This window comes from Mauremys mutica, chromosome 5 (assembly GCF_020497125.1).
Source record: "Mauremys mutica isolate MM-2020 ecotype Southern chromosome 5, ASM2049712v1, whole genome shotgun sequence".
In the NCBI taxonomy this organism is placed as follows: domain Eukaryota; kingdom Metazoa; phylum Chordata; order Testudines; family Geoemydidae; genus Mauremys; species Mauremys mutica.
The window spans coordinates 1,971,501-1,986,765 of NC_059076.1; the positions used below are offsets into that span (position 1 = coordinate 1,971,501).

The window sequence follows — 15,265 nt, forward strand, 5'->3', positions numbered from 1 at the left end:
CACATAATCAGGGTAACAACACTTTATTCTTCCTGCCCCAATAACAGAGAAACTGGGGATCCCACAGCTGTCAAAGTGACCATTTGAGCTGCCGTGGACTCAGGCGAGGCGGGGTGGGTGTGTCTATGCAAACAAGAAGTTCTTTTCCACAACTCGCCACAGTTCACCACCAGATGTCAGGATAGAGCTCGTCCTGACTTTGCTTACATTAATTTAAATGAAACAAGCACAGAAACAGTTTCCCTACCTCCTCAAATCTTTTTATAAACTTCCCCCTCTTTTTTTAGTAGTTTACATGTAACCCAGTACCGTGCTGTATTTGCTTATTTTTTTGTCTCTGTTGCTGCCTGATTGTATACTTCTGGTTCCAGATGTGGTGTGTGTTTGACCAGTCAGTCCATAATGCTGGGATTCGTAACTCTGAGCCCCTACTATCCCAAATTTTCCATTGAACATTTTCACAATGGGAAATCGTGTTTTCCACACAATGAAAATGTTCATGAAAAGTTTCCTCAAACTACTGCTACATTTTTCATCAGAACACCAAAATCCTGAAATATTTTGGATATAAGCTAACTTTAGTTTTATGCTGATTTTTTTCAGCAGTTTTTGAGCAAACATTTGGGGGCGGGGACATGGGCAGCTGTGATTGGCTCGTGCGGTCGGGCCCCAAAGTGACAGATTCGTCCCAGAAGTGACATATTCGTCACTTCGACGCCGGGCTCTGCACCTTCCCTGGGATTGCTCTCAGAGGAGGGCTGTCCTTAGGTAAAAGTTAAACGGTGGTGGTTGTGCTGGGTGTGAAACAGTACCTGTAACTGCATTTCCTGGTGTTCAGAAGTGTGTGGTTTCTTTTTGGTCATCACACTAACATTTATTTCAGGAAGATGTGGAGACACATGTAACTGATAATTTCCTGCTTTCTGATGGATGTATCTGAGGTGCTGAATCCCATTTTCCCCACAGATGCAGGGAGCAGAAGCTCCTGCTGTGCTGCAGTTACCCGAACTCCAGCCTGACAGAGATTTCCATCAGTGAACATCCTGTGTATTTCCATGTACATCTGCTGGGGGCATTTAGGACACTGGGTTTGGTGTGAGAGAGTTTTTTTGCCTTTGCCCAACTTTACAGACCTTCTCCCCCTTCAGCTTAGTTATCTGGGGATCTGGGTATAGCCCTGCATGCACTGCAGATGCTCACACTAACTAGCCCCCACCTGCTGGACCACTGTAGAGCAATTTCTGGAGAAACTTGGCAGCCCTATTTGACCTTGAATCAGTGCCCTTGTCAAGTGGACCCTCTCTGGAGTGTTACTGGAAATGATTTCTACCTCATCTAATGGGCAGCCAGGCCGTTTTACACACCAGTTCAGGGATGAGATGAATTTTCTGTGACAACTATTGTAAAAAATTGGTCATTTTCCAAGCACTGTGTCCCTCCTATTTTCCCTGCAGGGAGGAGATCTCAGTGATATAAGAATAAGCTTATCAGTGTTCCTCAGAGAACAAAGGTATTTGTTGAGTCTCTAGGGAGTAGCTCCATGCAACTAGACCAATACAAATGCAGCCAGAACCTTTGGACTCACCTGATTTCTGAGGAGCAAGACACTTTTCTGCTGTAAGAGTAACACACTGTGGAGTATATGAAGTGACAAGGAACTTGTTTCTTCTCTCATAAAAAGAACCATGGCAGCCGCAGATTCTGTAATAAACATTGAAGATGAAGTTACTTGTTCCATCTGTTTGGATTTATTTCGAGAGCCTGTGACTACTCAGTGTGGACACAGCTTCTGCAAACAATGTATCACTCAGCACTGCAAGGAAAAGGAAATTAACATTGTCTGTCCGCAGTGCAGAAAGATGATCCAAAAGACAAACTTAAGGCCAAACAGGGAGCTGAAGAATATTGTGGGAATTTTAAGTTCACAAACAGTGGAAAAACGTGTAGGAGGAAATATGTGCAAGAAACACCTAGAGCCTTTGAAATTCTACTGCAAAGAGGATCAGATTCCCATCTGCGTGGTGTGTGAAAGATCCATGGCTCACCGAGCTCACATGGTGGTTCCTATGGAGGAGGCTGTCCAGGAGCACAGGGTAGGCAATGTTATTTATCTTGGTGAATTAAAACTTGAAGGGAGTATTTGTACAGAGGAGTATAGCTTGTTCAGGAAGGACAGGCAAGGTAAACATTGATTAGGTGTTGTATTATATATTCACTTATTCTTAGGTGACCAGAAGGAGGTGAGAGGCAGACCAGTTAGAAGTCTCTGGATAAAGATTAAAGGGGTAAAAAATAGGAGTGACATCATGGTAGGGGATCTACTGTGTATCACCCAACCAGGAAGATGAGGTGGGTGAGGCATTTCTAGAACAAGTAACAGAAATATACCAAACTCAAAATGTAGATAACTTGAACTACCTAGACATCTGTTGAAAAAATAATACCAGAAATTTTGTGTTTTCTATAAGCTCTTGGAATGTACTGGGGATATATTTATATATTCCAAAAGTGGAGGAAGTACATAGAGGGGCAGCAATTTTAGACTTGATTCTGAGCAACAGGGAGGAGTTGGTATTTAATCTGAAGGTGGAAGGCAATGGGAGTGAATGTGATCATAAAATAATAGATTTCATGATTCCACAGAAAAGAAGGAGTGAGAGTAACAGAATAAAGTTAAGAATCAGAGGGGTAGCCGTGTTAGTCTGGATCTGTAAAAACAGCAAAGAATCCTGTGGCACCTTGTAGACTAACAGACGTTTTGGAGCATGAGCTTTCATCGGTTAGTCTATAAGGTGCCACAGGATTCTTTGCTGCTTTTACAGAATAAAGTTAATGGCCTTAAAAAAGCAGACTTTAACAGAATCCGAGAACTGGTAGATTAGGTCCCATAGGAAAAAAATCTAATGCAAAAGGCATTCAGGACAGCTGGCAGTTTCTCAAGGAGACAATATTAAAGGGACAGCTGCAAACTAACCTGGAACAAAGGAATGACAGGAATAATAGGAAGAGGCCAATATGGCTCCATCAGGAGCTCTTTAATGAAAATCAAAAAGAAATTCTATAAAAAGTGGAAACATGGATTTATTGCTAAGGAGTACCAAAAAAATGTAGAAGGAAAACACATCCAGAACGGCTAATGCACAAAATAAGTTACACCTGGCAAGGGACATAAATGGTAATAAGAATAGGTTTTTAACATACATTAGGAGTAAGAGAGAGACAAAGGAAAGTGTAGGTCCTCTACTTACTGTGGAAGGAGTGCTAATAGATGGAATTAAGAAGGCTGAGGTGTTTAATACCTATTTTGTTTCAGTCTCCACTAAAAAGGTTAATGATGACCAGATATTCAACACAATTAATATTAAGAAAAAGGGGGAAGGAATACAATCCAAAATAAGAAAAGAACAGATTAAAGAATATTTAGATAAATTAGATGTAGTCAAGTGATCACAGCCTGATGAAATTCACTCTGGGGTACTTAAGGAACTAGTTGAAGAAATCTCAGAACTATTAGTAATTATCTTTGAGAACAAACAGAGGACAGGTGAGGTCCCAGAGGACTGGAGAAGGGCAACCAGAATAGCTATATTTAAAAAGGGGAACAAAGAGGTCCCAAAGAGTTATAGACCAGTCAGCTGAACTGGAAAGATACTAGAACAAATTATTCAATAAGTAATTAGTAAACACCAAGAGGATAATAGGGTTACAAGGAATGGCCAACATGGATTTATCAAAAAAATAAACGCAAACAAACCTGATTTCCCTCTTTGTTATGGCTGGTCTACACTACGGGGGGAAATCGATCTAAGATATGCAACTTCAGCTACATGAATAATGTAGTTGAAGTCGAAGTATCTTAGATCGAATTACCTACCGTCCTCACAGCGCGGGATCAACGTCCGCGGCTCCCCATGTCGACTCCGCTACCGCCGTTCGGGTCTAGATGAGACGCGATATATCAATCCCCGAGAAATCGATTGCTACCCGCCGATACGGTGGGTAGTGAAGACGTAGCCATAGTCTCTTTAGATGGGGGAAGCAGTAGATATGATATATTTTAATTTTAGTAGCACTTTTGAGACAGTCCCACATGACAACCTCATAAGCAAATTAGGGAAATGCAACCTAGATGAAATTACAATATGGTAAGTGCACCATCGGCTGAAAGACCATACTCAAAGAATGGTTATCAACTGGCTGTTGTCAAAATGGAAGGCTGTATTTGGTGGGTTCCAGTCCTGGGTCTGGCACTATTCAATATTTTCATTAATGACTTGGATAATGGAGTGGAGAGTGCTTATAAAAGTTGAAGGTGACACCAAGCTGGGAGGGCCTGGAAGCACTTTGGAAGGACAGGATTAGAATTCAAAAGAACCTTGAAAAAAATAGAGAATTGGTCTGACATCAACAAGATGAAATTCAATAAAGATAAATGCAAAGTACTACACTTAGGAAGGACAAATGAAATGCACAACCAAAAGCTGTTGAGATTTCATTCTAGCTTGTACCAATTGATCCTATTGAAGCAGAGATCCATGGAGACTGCATTGGTGAAGATGGCCGTTCGGCCTTTATCACACTGGGAGGAGGTTGGGATCAGGTGTCCTCAATCATAGCCTGTTCTCTCATAATCTTCATTGGTGGCTTGGCTTACTTTCAGTTTTGGAGATCTGTTTTCTTCCATTTTCATGCTTGTCTCTGTTAAACCAGACACCTGAGAACAAAGAAGGCCAGAGGTCTTCACATTCAATTTACATCAAAATGTCCATGACACAAACTCAGAGCAGCAGGGAATTAAGGCCAAACCAATCTCTGTCTCTTAACTCTGTGTATTTTCATTGCCCTCCTCTGAATCCCCCACTTTTCCTGCTTTATCTGTTGATTTAGGGTGCCCAGCAAATGATTCAATGTATCGGCTAGTTCTCCTGGCGTCACAGGACAGAGCTCATGTGTCTCTTGGCCCAGATCATGGCATTGGGGCACTTGCATGAACAGGACTAAGGTTAGCAGTACATTTAGTACCAGAAAGGTGACTTATACATGCAGTGCCCTGTGGTGCACACTATCAATACTGCACCCAGAAAGAGGGAGAAAGAGGTGCTGGGGCCTCAGTGGAGCAGAGTTACGGTTGTTTGGGTGCCTGAACCATGGATTTGCAGAGTTTTGAATGTCTGGGTTTCTTATACAGTAAGTTTAACCTTAACTTTGAATCTCTTGGTTTTATAAAGGCTGTTTTTTACTAGCCTAAACAGTCTTATAAGGATTTTTATCCTTTAGTTATTCATTTGATCTCAACTTCCTCTTTATAAACTGGCTAAGTGGTAGTATGGCTGAAAGGATCTGGGGGTTACAGTGGATAACAAATTGAATATGAATCAACAATGTGATGCAGCTGGGGAATATATAAGACACAGGAGGTAATTGTCCCACTCTACTTGCACTGGTGAGGCCCCAGCTGGAGTTTTGGGTGTCTCACTCTAGGAAAGAGGTGGACAAATTGGAGAGAGTCTGGAGCAGAGCATTAAAAATGAGAAAAGATTTAGAAAACCTGACATATGAGGAAAGGTAAAAAAATGGGCATTTTAGTCTTCACAAAAGAAGATCAAGGAGTGTGGGGACCTGATAACAGTCTTCAGATATGTTAAGGGCTGTTATAAAGAGAACGGGGATCCATTTTTCTCCATGTACACTGAAGGTAGGAAAAGAAGCAATGGGCTTAATCTGCAGCAAAAGAGACTTAGGTTAGATACTAGGAAAAACACTCTAACTGTGAGGGTAGTTACATTCTGCAGCAGGTTTCCAGGGGAGATTGTGGAATCCTTATCATTGGAAGTTTTAAGAACAAGTTAGGCAAACACCGATCAGGGATTATAAAGATTTACTTGGCTCTGTCTCAGCACAGTGGATGGATTAGATGGTCCTTTCCAGCTCTATATGTCTACGTCCCCCAAAGTTCTGAACTGGGCCCATAAATGATCTATAAAATGGGGTAAACAGTGAGGTGGTAAAGTTTGTGAGTGATACAAAATTGTTCGATAGTTAAGTCCAAAGATGATTGCAAAGATTCACAAAGGTATCTCATAAAACTGGGTGACTTGGCAGCAAAATGGCAGATGAAATTCAGTATTGATAAGTGCAAAATAATGCACAATGGAAAAATGAATCCTAACTGTATATACAAAGTGATGGGGTCTAAATTAGCTGTTACCACTCAGGAAAGAGATCTTGGAGTCATTTTGGATAGTTCTCTGAAAACATCTGCTCAATGTACAGCTGCAGTTTTAAAAAAAAGGCTAACAGAGTGTTAGGAATCATTAGGAAAGGGAAAGATAATAAAACTGAAAATATCATAATGCCACCATATAAATCTGTGTTGTGCCTACACATATTGTGGCATTCTGGTCATTCCATCTCAAAAAAGATATATTAGAACTGGAAAAGGTACTGAAAAGAGCAACAAAAATTATTAGAGGTATGGAGCAACTTCCATATGAGAAGAGATTAAAATGACTGTTCACCTCGGAAAAGAGACACCTAAAAGAGGATATGATAAAGGTCTATAAAATCATGAATGGTATGGAGCAAGTGAAGAAGGAAATTCTATTTACAGCTTTACATAACAAAAGAACCAGGGGCCACCCAATGAAAATAATAGGCAACCGGTTTAAAACAAACACAAGGAAATATTTCTTAACACAATATATAGTCAACCTGTGGAACTTGTTGCCAGGGGATGTTGTGAAGGCCAAAAGTATAATGGTATTCATAAAAGAACTAGATACGTTCATGGAGGACAGGTCTATCAATCGCTATGAGCCAAGCTGATCAAGAACGCAACCACATGCTCTGGGTGCCCCTAAGCCTCTGACTGCTAGAGGCTGGGACTGGATGACTGAGGGTGGATCACTCAACATTTTTTTGCTCTTTTAATTCTATCTGAAACACCTGGCCCTGGCCACTGTCAGAAGACAGGATACTGGGATAGATGGACTTTTGGTCTGACCCAGTCTGGCTGTTCTTACGTTCTGATAATTCTATGCAAACATGTTTTCCTACTAACCTAAAGAGCCACCGTTCAGAAAGGGGTGACACAAGGACCATACACACAAATGCTTGTACTGTCACTTGCCTTCAATTTTATATGCATTTACCATGACTGGTCTGCACAAATGGTGATTTAGCTTCATGCACAGAAATGTTTTATCAGCGAGGCAATGTGACCTAATGGACTAAGCAAGTGACTTTGATTCAGAATCCTGTGTTGTGTACTGACACTGTTCAGGCTTTGGGCACTTGCACTGAGCTTCTGTTTCCCTGATGAGGCAGTGAGATTTATCTCTGGCATATGTGTGTTGTGAGATTGAACTCAATAATGTCTGTAAAGTAAAGTGTGTTGTCAGTGTAAACTGCTGCTAGGACAGTCAGTAATAGGACTCGAATTTAGGATGCTCCTGACCCTCAGTTTGATTATCATTGATTATTATTAAGTGTGCATTAGGGAAAGGGCAGGAGAAAGACAGCTGATTTAAAACAGCCCAGTTCACTCAGTGCTTCACTATGCATTTAAATATCCACACTCAGCACGTCTTCCCTGTCGGCCATTGCTCAAAAGCAGTGACACTCTTTCCTACTACATGCACCACAATCCATTTCTAGATGTGCATAAACTTCCTTATCTTAAAAACCAACTGGAGTAAAAAGTGCTTTGAACAGTTTTATAAATGCTCCCAGGCACTGGGATAAGATGGGGCTGAAGGAAGCAGAGAGGAGCGGTGGTTATTCTACTCAAGCTTTGTCCACAATCAGGGTCGACAAGAGGGGAGGGAAGCAGGTATAAATTACCGGGGCCTGGCGGTCCGGAAGGAGTCCTGGGGCCCGGCTTCCCTGGCTTCCCCTCCCACCTCGTCGGCCCTGTTTAGCCGGCTCGCCCTTGCTGGGGGGGCCTGAAAATTTTTTTTCACTGGGGCCCGAACCTGCTGTAAGTGTCCCTGCCCACAATAGCAGAGCAGCTGGATGTGTCAACTGAAATGATCAACACTGGAATAGTTATCAGTGACTTTAATTGTTATGTTTCAGCATTAACCTCTCAATCAAATGAATGGAAATAGTTCACACCTCCCTAAGGAACTAGTCTATGGGGTTTGTTCACAGGAGGATGTGCGGGAGCAAAGGACTCCTTGCCCTCCAACCCCACTAACCAGTGGCTTGGCACAGAACAGCTTTATTGTGTTTCTAGTGACTTTGGTAGCAGCTGGAACACCTATGCAGGGATTTCAGGTTACCTAGTCATGGATCTGCTGGGCACCTGTCTACATTGGCCCTACTTCATCTCCAAATGCCGTATGGAGAACTGCCTCCCCTGGGCAGCTGAACTACGGCAGCTCCACTGCATCAGGGACCTTTCAACACCCCCAGAAGGGTTGGGATCAGCATTTGTCTCTGGGTGTGATTGTTTCAGTCTGTCAGCCTACCCTGGTTTGGGATACAGTCAGAGTACGATCTTTGAAACAATAAGGACTTGAAACTTATTCTTCTCCCTAAAATAAGAAAAAAAATGTTTTTTTAATAATGTAACATAATTATATATATATGAACTGCCCAAAAAAGTAGTTAATATAGAGTTATGGTTGCCTGGTGGTATTCCATCCTCTTCTAGAATATAGAGAGGGGCTAAACTTAAACCTCTGAAAACCAAGAAATAAAGAATTACGGTAAAACAAACTTAAAATTAGAAAATACAAATCTAGGTACACACCACCCCAACACATTTACTCTGCAGTTTGCAAGCAATAGACATAAAAAGCAGACATGAAGAAATAGTCAGAGACTGTGCCATTGGTTGTGTTATGTTCTGTGGATTTGAATTCCACCATGTGTCTGCATGCACTGCACCTGAATTACTGTTAGATGCAGCTGTACTGAGCAGTGAGAGGATTAATTGGAGCAGCTCAGCAGAGCTGTAACTCTGATATGGCAAGAGGTGCATGTATATCTTGAAGGATCAACTATGCCCCATTTCAGCCCTGAGCTCTGTAGGTTGTGTCCATGGAGGTGCACTGGGGTCTTCTTTCCTTCAGAATTGTCTGCAGTCTGATGTCAGATGTAGCTGTGGTCACCAGGGCATATCGAGAGGTTAGTGAAGGCAATGGTATAGAAGGACTGCTCGGGGCCAGAGTGAAGGGGTGGTAACATTTTCAGGTTTAGTGTGGTTTGTGTGGTCAACCTCAGGGTTTCAGTGGAGGCCTGGTGCAAGCAGCTTCTGTTTGCTATATTAGACCTAAGCCTGAGCTTTGCTCCCTGCCACCGCTCTACCTGCTGGATCTAGCCAGGGAAAAGGTAGCTCAGAGGAGCAATTGGTAGGAAAAGCAGAAAGAGCAACCAGAGGCATCAGGAGAGTCAGACTGTGAGGGGCTCTGCCTCCCAATGCAGCATGCACCCACCTTCCCCAGCCAGAGATACCAGGTCTTCTGCAACTCTATGTCCTACCAAGCCACTACTCCCACCAGAGTGTGATAACCACAGAACAGAAATTTATGTTCATATGCAAATTTTATAGATTTGCAAATTAGGATATTAAATAATTCACATAAAATGTCACACATAGAACAGCAAAAAACTTGGCCACTGTGGTCAGAGTTAAGATTCTGTAGTGGCATATGGGGCTTGACCTAATCCATCAGTTAGCAAGTTAATTTTACAGTTTAATTCTTGTTGTTTGCACAATTTCATTGGGAGACCTGAACTCCTGTGCTACCCAGTATGGTTGTCAGTGTCTCTTCTGGCTTTACATCTGGGTTCTATTTACATACACATCCACCAATCATTTTGGGTTTATTAACTATAATTGTTTTGCCTTAGAAAACCCCCAGACTTGTTTATATGCAACAACATTCAACATTTCTTTACCAGTTTGTTTTTTCCTTGCCTTTGTATTGTTTGCTGCAATTAGTTTGTTATTTTTACTAGCATTTCGTTAAACTATTTAGCAGTCAGACCCTTCATACCATAAATTACAGAGACAGTTTCCACTGCTTGGTGGTCAAAATAGTTAAGTTTTATCATCTATCTATCTATCTATCTATCAATCATATTATTCCTTTTCCAAATTTTCCTTTTCTCCAGATTCAGATAATCTTGATATGTAACTATAATTCCATCTAGATTTTGGAGTCTGATATTTTGAGAGATACTAGACTATGGAATAGTCTTTTGCCAAGACTTTGAGTGTTGTGCATATTTCTGATAAAATTATAGTATATCATTTTACAGAGAAATATACAGCAATAATACAGTTGCTTTTACACAGTAGTCAAATTCATGCATATTTCAGTGATAAAGATTTAAAGCCACAGGCACATGAACTTACTTTGCTGAATAATACACATTTCTAAACCATAGTTAGACCTACCCCAGCAAGTGGTTTCAAGCTGATTGCACACTTAATTATCTATATATAGAAGACTGAAGTGGAATTGACCAGTATATTATTAATAAAGCACTTCATTTTTCTTTCTTGATGCTCAGGGGTTTCTTCACTGTGCACTGATATCATCTGATATCTTCTGATGTTAACCAATTTAAGTTGAAAACTCAGCATAAGTCATGTCCCCTATCTTCTGAACTCCCTGAAACCTTCTCCTGTATGCTTAAGGGGGCAGGTTAAACTGTTGTTAAGTGCTGATGGCTGGAATGTCATTGCCTCAGAATTGCTTTTCACACTGCTCAGTGCTTCTGATCACCTGATATCTCCTGATGTTAACGAATTTAAACAGCTTAAGTTGGTTAACATAATACAATTGCTTATTTGTTTGTTTAACATTTCTCTTGTTTTCAGTTACCTAAATTTAATACATAGATTAATTTAGTTTGTTTACAATGTAATAGGGAGCAAGTCTTTTATAACACAAGCTATTCTTTTTGTGATGGGTTGGGTCATAGAAACTCCCTTGGGACTGCCACCTGATGTGCTGAGACTACCTCTGAGCCCATTTTCCCTCCCAGCTTGGGACTTCAGTGCCCTGTCTTGTTGAGCCAGACATGCTAGCCTGCTGCAAACACAGACCAAGGTCTGAACCACACACCCCAAAAGCTGCCAATGTGATAAGTGTGCAAGAGGGGGTATGGAGGAGAGTATCGTCTTCCTTGTCCATTCCTTGATTTTATGGACAAGGAAGTAGATTTAGTCCTTAGGCCATGTTGACTAACAATGTTTGTGTTTGTAGGATTTTATTATAGGAGATAAAGGAAAGGTCCCATAGTTACACAAGTGTAATACTTTCTGCTTCAGAACAGAAATGGGAAATACGAAGGAAACCCCATCTTGGGCTCAAGCAGTTTGCCAATAGTCGGTTGTTTTCAATGGGAGGAGAATTGAAGGATACGAATCAGGTGTTTCTTTGGTGCAATCCTGTATATTTACAGAGAATGGACACAGAGTCCTGTTCCCCTGAACACAACAGGAACAAACAACATCCTGCAGTTCTCTTGCTCACTGTTTCCAAGCCCCCCTCTCCAGCCAATCCTGTGTCCCAGTGAGCTCTGTCCTTCTGCTCCCTTTCAAGGCCACCCTCACAACAGCTTCTCTTGGCTTTCTGATAGACTTTGAGGCCAGAAGGGACTATCATAATCATTTAGTCTGACCTCCTAAATACTGCAGGTCACAGAACCTCATCCACCTTCTTCTACAATAGGCCCATTAAATTCCTCAGATTTTGATTTAAACACTTCAATTTACAGAGAATCCATAATTTCCTCTAATTCAAACAGTTAGTGACCTGTTCCCCACGCTGCAGAGGAAAGTGAAAAAAACTGGTAGGATCTCTGCTTCTTTCCCACACAGATCTTCCCTAACAATCCCTTTGTCCCTGTCTTTGCAATAAGGGAACCAATAGGCCACATGGCTTGGGCTATGTCTACACTTATAAAGCTACAGCAATATATCTGCGGTGCTTCAATGTAGACACTCACTATGGCAACAGGAGGGATTCTCCTGTTGCCATAGTTAATCCACCTCCCCGAGATGCAGTAGCTAGATCAATGGATGAATTCGTCCACTGACCTACCATTATCTACACTAGGGAGAAATGTAGGGAGTAGATATATCTCTCAGGGGTGTGTATTTTTAAGTGTAGACCACGCCTTAGCTTCTGATCAGGTCTAGCCATGAAGACCACTGTCTTGGGCAATGGCTTCTATTGTTTCCAGCTGTCTCACTATATAAAGGCTTTATTGCTCATTCAGTTTAGCTAGAAGAAGCACACAAATCAGCTTTAATCAGGGAAGTGAATATCCATAGATCAAAGACCCACTTGATGGTAGCCATTAAGACCTTTGAAGATAACAATGCATTTTTATTTTTAACTTTTGTTACTGAAGGAAACAATAACAGAACAGCTGAGGGCAATTGAGTCCAACTTTGAGAAACTGCACCTGTTTGTGAACCAGGTCTGGAAACACTTTCCTCAGCGTGCACAAAAGGAGGAGCATCAGCGTCTGAAGACACTAATTGAGAAAGTAGCAACACTTTTCAAGGTAAGCTCCTCTTAGGAAAACTGCTATTAAAGGAGACGTCTCAGGTACTCATTGAGGCGTAGCTGCAAGTTATGTTGGCTACATAATTTGTGCATTTCTGTACTTGACTCCTTGTGTCAGAGCTGCTTGAACTTACCAGAAATACTTGTCAATGCAGTCTGATGCACCATGGATTGGTATCCTAGTGAGTAACTTACCACCATCAAAGGGGGAGGGATAGCTCAGTGGTTTGAGCATTGGCCTGCTAAACCCAGGGTTGTGAGTTCAATCTTCAAGGGAGCCACTTAGGGATCTGGGGCAAAAATTGGTCCTGCTAGTGAAGGCAGGGGGCTGGACTTGATGATCTTTCAAGGTCCCTTCCAGTTCTAGGAGATTGGTATATCTCCAATTATTACCTTATCATGCACACTAGTTTTTAGGAGTTTTGGTAATGTATGGTGGGACATAAAAGAATTGTGCAGGGGTGACTGGGATCAGGGGGTCAACTTCCCGTTATGCAATGTTCTTGATCCCATAATATCATCTCTATCCCATAAGTTTTATTCCTGTTTTCAATTACTCCACAAATTGGCTTGAGCATTGCCAGTGTCTGCCATCTTTGACAGAAGCATGGAATTTGCACAGCTCTGCATGACTGTCAAGAGCTGCAAGTACAGGACTGTTAGAGGGCTTATTCCTTCACCCACTTACTTCCCTGGTCCTTCTCGCATGAACAGAGAGCAACAATACCCAAAGTCCGAAGGTGCAAATAATTCTATGTTTATTGGGATGAACTTCCAGCAAGCATGATTCCAGTTTCCTTCCTTAGTGCCCCCCTTCCCAGCTCTGACACCACAGAGCCTTGCCTGTGTCCCTGTTCCTGTTTCTGTTCCCATTCCCCCCTTTAGCAAACATGATTTCAATTTCCCACCCCCATTCCCTGTTCCCATTCCCCACCTTACTTCCTGATTGACTGCAGATTATATAGTAAACTTGAGTTCTGCTAAGCTATACCTTCACCAATCATTTTACTGAAATCTAACTAACCAATCCTAACATATTGTAACATGATTATCTAACCAATTATATCCCACCACCAAAATTAATTTACATCCAGAAAAATTAATTATACAGCGACAGAAACAATCACAGAACCAGATAGAGATTATACAGACAAACAATAGGGAAATGGGGACTACAGTGATAGAACAATACAAAAATGAGGATTTTACATCCCAGCTATTAATAAGTGAGTTCTTGCCAGACAGGATGCTATCAAACTAAGTTTCCTTTTACATCTTCTAGGCTCTTCCCTTTCTCTGGAGGTGATAAAAACATCAGGGCAGGATTTTATTTCTAACAGCCCAATAGCACCTTATTTCAATGTGACTAGTTTGGAATGTGAGGATGTGACCCTACACTTCGCAGCTTATGGCTGGCCTCTGCTGCTTAGCCAAAGATCTTAGCCTAAGAACAGGGCCTCAGACTGTCACAGTAAGAGAAGGCCATTACACAGACAGACAGTGATTTTTATTCTTTCTTTTATACCTCTATAACTAGCTAAGTGATAAGAATACACCTAAATTCTTAAAGTATAGGCCTTTGCAGACAGGCCTGAATATCTATATCCTAACAAGGACAAATGATCTTTGGGTATTTGCAGAGCTGCAAGAGGAACAGCAGGGAACATGATTCATAGACTTTTAAGGCTAGAATTCACCACTGTGATCATCTAGTTAGTGTGATCCCCTCCACATCACAGGCCACAGAAACTTACCCACTGTGACCTACCCAGGGGACAATCGAGATTAATGAATAACTGTGTCACCCCAGCCCTCTAACCTGGGATGCCCTGTATACTGCTTTGCTGCTGTAGCCTTCAGCCTGCACTGCTCACAAACAGCCTCCCATGTGGAAGTCACTGCTAGCCATGGCTGAGTGTGCTGCAGCCAGCTACACCTTGGCTCTTACCAGCCTTGGTCATATTGCAGGGCAACCCCAACATACTTGCAGTCCCAGATTTCCCTCCCTGAAACATATGCCCTGTATTTCTCAGTACTCTCCTGGACAATACAAATTATATTAATTCCTTTATTTCTTTAATATGCCAGTTTATTATTTCAAGTAGTCCTTCAGACACTTCAATTTAAACATACTAGATTAGATTTCTAGTAAAACAATTAGATTGATTGTTAAAAATATCTAGTAATCTCTAGTAAAACAAATGTATTAACTACAAATAGAGATTTTAAGTGAGTATAAGTAATGAGGCATAAAAGTCAGAAATGCTGAAAAGAAAAATAAAGATAAAACACAACTGGTACCTAACCTAACTTAACACATTATGTTATATTCCAATCAAAGTTTTCTCACCATGTGCTCTCAGAAGTCTTAGTGACCAAATGTCTTAAGTCAGGACCCATCCCCTTGTCCATCGTCATTTCCTTTGTCCTTCAGATGCTGTGAATGCAGTGGGTATCCTGGGGTGTCTCCCTGTTATTTTTATAATCCTGTACCTCCTTTGAGAAGCCAGTACAGCTCATATTCAGAAGAAACAATATCTATGGAGAAGGATGCTTCCTCTGCTTTTGCCTCATCTGTTTGAGGATCCTTTATCTCCCCATCCTGCTTGATGACTGTTTGCTGCTTAAATGCAAATTGTAGCCTGATTTGGGGTGGGTTAGTAGGGTCGGTGGAATTTATTCACTTAATTTATTTTATGTGATTAATTAATTTTCTAATTAATTAGTAATAT

At 41.4% G+C, this 15,265-nt stretch overlaps 1 protein-coding gene across 1 annotated transcript in view; it reads left to right on the top strand.

Moving 5' to 3' along the window:
- The first annotated feature begins 1,955 nt into the window (after window positions 1-1,955).
- The window catches only part of LOC123371174 (E3 ubiquitin-protein ligase TRIM17-like), a 67,261-nt gene continuing 53,951 nt past the window's right edge, over window positions 1,956-15,265 (top strand). Inside the window, exons 1-2 of the mRNA XM_045018473.1 lie at window positions 1,956-2,093; window positions 12,376-12,531. Of these exons, the coding sequence (XP_044874408.1) occupies window positions 1,956-2,093; window positions 12,376-12,531 (294 nt within the window). The remainder of the gene's footprint in view (window positions 2,094-12,375; window positions 12,532-15,265) is intronic.